General features: G+C 34.1%; 1 protein-coding gene across 1 annotated transcript; it reads right to left on the bottom strand.

Annotated features, from left to right (window-relative positions):
• Nucleotides 1-823: 823 nt before the first annotated feature.
• LOC107679364 (major histocompatibility complex class I-related gene protein-like) lies at nt 824-2,670 on the bottom strand (the record flags this gene model as incomplete). The annotated part of the gene is made up of 5 exons (XM_016474883.1): nt 824-969; nt 1,068-1,187; nt 1,549-1,839; nt 2,047-2,301; nt 2,413-2,670. Coding segments are annotated over 5 exons (965 nt in total), but the record flags the coding sequence as incomplete, so codon positions are not given.
• Nucleotides 2,671-3,207: the final 537 nt, after the last annotated feature.

The following is a 3,207-nucleotide window of genomic DNA, read 5'->3' as shown; positions in this document are numbered from 1 at the left end:
GACAGATATTGATGGAAAGTATGATAAAAAATAATTTTTAAGTATAGCAGATGAATGTGTCACTTACATATACATGTTTTGGCTACATGACAGATATTAAAGTCAGTTTATGTTGTAAGGTATTTATTTAATAGCATAATTAATCTGGACAAAGATTTTAAAGAAATTCATACAACAGTTAGTTCTGGTATTGTGAAAAATCAGGTGCCCCACAAAAATGGATTTACAGTTGGTTAACAGCCACAGGTTATTGTAGCTCATGTTCTATCAATACTTTTTCTGCCCAAAATCACGTAGAACTGCATTGTGTCTGGTATCCAAAAGTGTCATCAAAGTGTCAAAGAGACTGACAGAGGAGTGAGAGTGTATAAAGGAGGAGACAGCATGATGGTGAAAATAAGCAGGGTTTTTTTTAGTAATCTTAGTTGTTTCTGTTTTTAATGCTCTGTGTCAGACTGCATACAAGCACAAATTCAACATAAGTTATGATACCAAAATGAATGCAGTGGAAATTTTTGCTTCACAACATTGTTGCAGTACAAGAGCAAGAAAAAAGTAAAAGAATTAGTAACACAAATGAATAAATGGTTGATATAATGCATAATAAATGATTATATGATTAAATTAAATAATTAAATTATTAAAATACAAATGATTATAAATGAAAAAATTTATAACAAAATGTATAAACCACATACCATAATAAACAAAATGTATGTTTGACTTAAAGGTTCATAAAATATTGCGAAAGACAACAACAAAACGTTGCATAATGCACAATGCATAAAAAGCATATTTGGAAATAAAGATTAAACCAGGAAAATGCCAATAAGTTGATATCTCAGTGTAACTTTTACCCATAAACATAATGAGTACAAACAAAAATGTTAAAATGTTCGTAGATTCCCAAAGAGTTTATCCATTAGTGTTACACTTTTAGCAGGGGCTTGTGCTGTTGGGGAAATGGACCTGAGTGGAAAACAGAGACAGCAATACATCAGTTTAGCTCACAAAAACAAACACACACACACCACATGAGTGTACAGTACATTGTGAGAGGAACTTACCTTTGCTGGACTTCCTGCATTTACCATAGCAGCAATATGCCAATGCACACAGCACAACAATCACAGCAAGCAGTCCACAGCCATAAGGGACCCATTCACGCCAGTTGAGTGTGGCAGAATCTGCAAGCACACAATTAAGAAGAAAGTGTTTTCTTTTTATTTTGCTGAGTTTAGTACACATCCTAAATGACACAAAGAAAATGCTGCTAAAATGCAACCCAGAGTTTGTCAGGGAGACATGCGTCATGTTCAAATGTGGTCAGAAGTGTATTGTGAACAAAAATGACATAGATTTTGCTATCTTTTGTTATTCCTGTTACACTAGATAGACTTACATTCATATTTTGGTTACATTGTCATCAGAGAGTTTCAGTCAATGACTATCTCTCCTTACCTAATTTCATGTCACTGTAGATTCTACTCAGAACAGGATGGAAAGTAAGAAAGAACAATATTCAATGTTAGAAACAATTAAACTTACCAGTATTACATTTGAGATCAGCTTTCTCCAAATGTTTCCAACTGCCGTAAGGTGTGTTCACCTCACAGTCATACTGGTACCATTTCCACTCTTCTGGAGTCACTCTTAAGGTGCTGCTCATTTGGAAGGTCCCGTCTTCATTTAGCTGGAATTCTCCAGGGTCCACGGTATTATTGTAAGCACGTCCATTTCTTGTCCAGGTAATTGTCAGATTTGCTGGGTAGAAACCTGTGGCTTGACACACCACTGGAGAGGAGGGGTCTTTCCGGAGCAGAAATACTTTAGGTGGAACTAGACAGAGAAAGAAAAGGGCCAATTGTGAACCAGAGAGCAAAAGAAAAAAAAAGAAAAAAACGAAAGAGAGTATTCTAAACATTTTAAAAGCTGAATTAGCATGTATCACAAATGCAGTCAGCAGCCTTTTTAAAAATTATGTTAATGTTGAATGTTTGTCTCACCACCATGTTCTTCAAATGAAGTTCTCAAAAGATACATTACCTATTCTCTCAACATGGCTTTTTCCAAAGGCCAAGAAATCGTTCAGCCATGAAACACAATCCTTTCCGTCTCTTTCTAGAAAGCCCTCTGCAATGTCTTCCTTCCACTTGTCCCTTGCTTGCTTTGAAAGTATGTATTTATTCTCTTCCACAGTAATGATGTCCTCTCCATTATATCCAAATGCATCAAACTTATTAGAATGTTTGCTTTCACTATCCCAGGTACAGCCATATCTCCTCTGGTAAATGTATGCACCTGAAAGAGAGAAAGGATTCAGAATTTCTCTATAAAGTTTTGTTATATGTTCCCACTGGCATTACTATTTACATTTATTTTGTGCTTTGTGTGCAGTAAACTATGACAAACCTCCAGTTTGGCTGAAAAGATTCTTGACATAGTCAGTATACTTTGTGAAGAGTGTGCACGTTTGGTTATTTCTTAGAGCAACTTCTTTCACAAAGTCTTCAGATTCAGTTTTCTTCATCCACTCTTGCTTGGGAATCAGCTTCTGAATGTTACAGTCATAGTAACAGACCTCCTGATCATCCACTTCTGTTACAGCAGTAAACTCAACCCCTGGAATACCTTGTACTTTAGTGTAGGTGATGATGTAGGAATGAAGCACTGAAAAATATATTTTTTAAAAGAGACAAATAGCATCCTGGTCATTTTTAGTTTAAAAAGTTCAAAAAGCTTTTGTAACATGAAAATGTTCAGCAAAACCTAAACTAGCAAGACTGTAAATAAGCATTGCTACTGACATCAACTCTGTGTTAAAGGAATGAGCTGACAAAACATATGTTATGTATTTATGTTTTGTTATTTATTATTATTTTACATATTTTACATATTTTATCACATTGTCTTACAGAGAAAAAAAGTATTTTTAGCAGAAAAGCATTGCTGTATATTTATGGATGCATATACATTTTCACACTGACTAAAAAGTAAAAACAATTTTTCTTAATTTTTGAAATTGACATGAAATCAGGAGAAAAGAGATTTTCACATTTCAATTTTCAATTAAAAGTGACTTCATTGCACAAACTAAACATTGCAAAGTAGATTGTTTAATCAGTTCAAAATTGTTCTGACTATGTAAGGCATGAAGAACATAGCGGAAGTTAAAATGTATATCCTAATTGTTTAATATTATGACAT

The sequence above is a fragment of the Sinocyclocheilus anshuiensis genome, unplaced genomic scaffold (genome assembly GCF_001515605.1).
Source record: "Sinocyclocheilus anshuiensis isolate Anshui unplaced genomic scaffold, SAMN03320099.WGS_v1.1 scaffold20352, whole genome shotgun sequence".
In the NCBI taxonomy this organism is placed as follows: Eukaryota; Metazoa; Chordata; class Actinopteri; order Cypriniformes; family Cyprinidae; genus Sinocyclocheilus; species Sinocyclocheilus anshuiensis.
The sequence above is the reverse complement of the archived record's forward strand: the minus strand, read 5'-3'. Positions and strand labels throughout refer to the sequence as shown.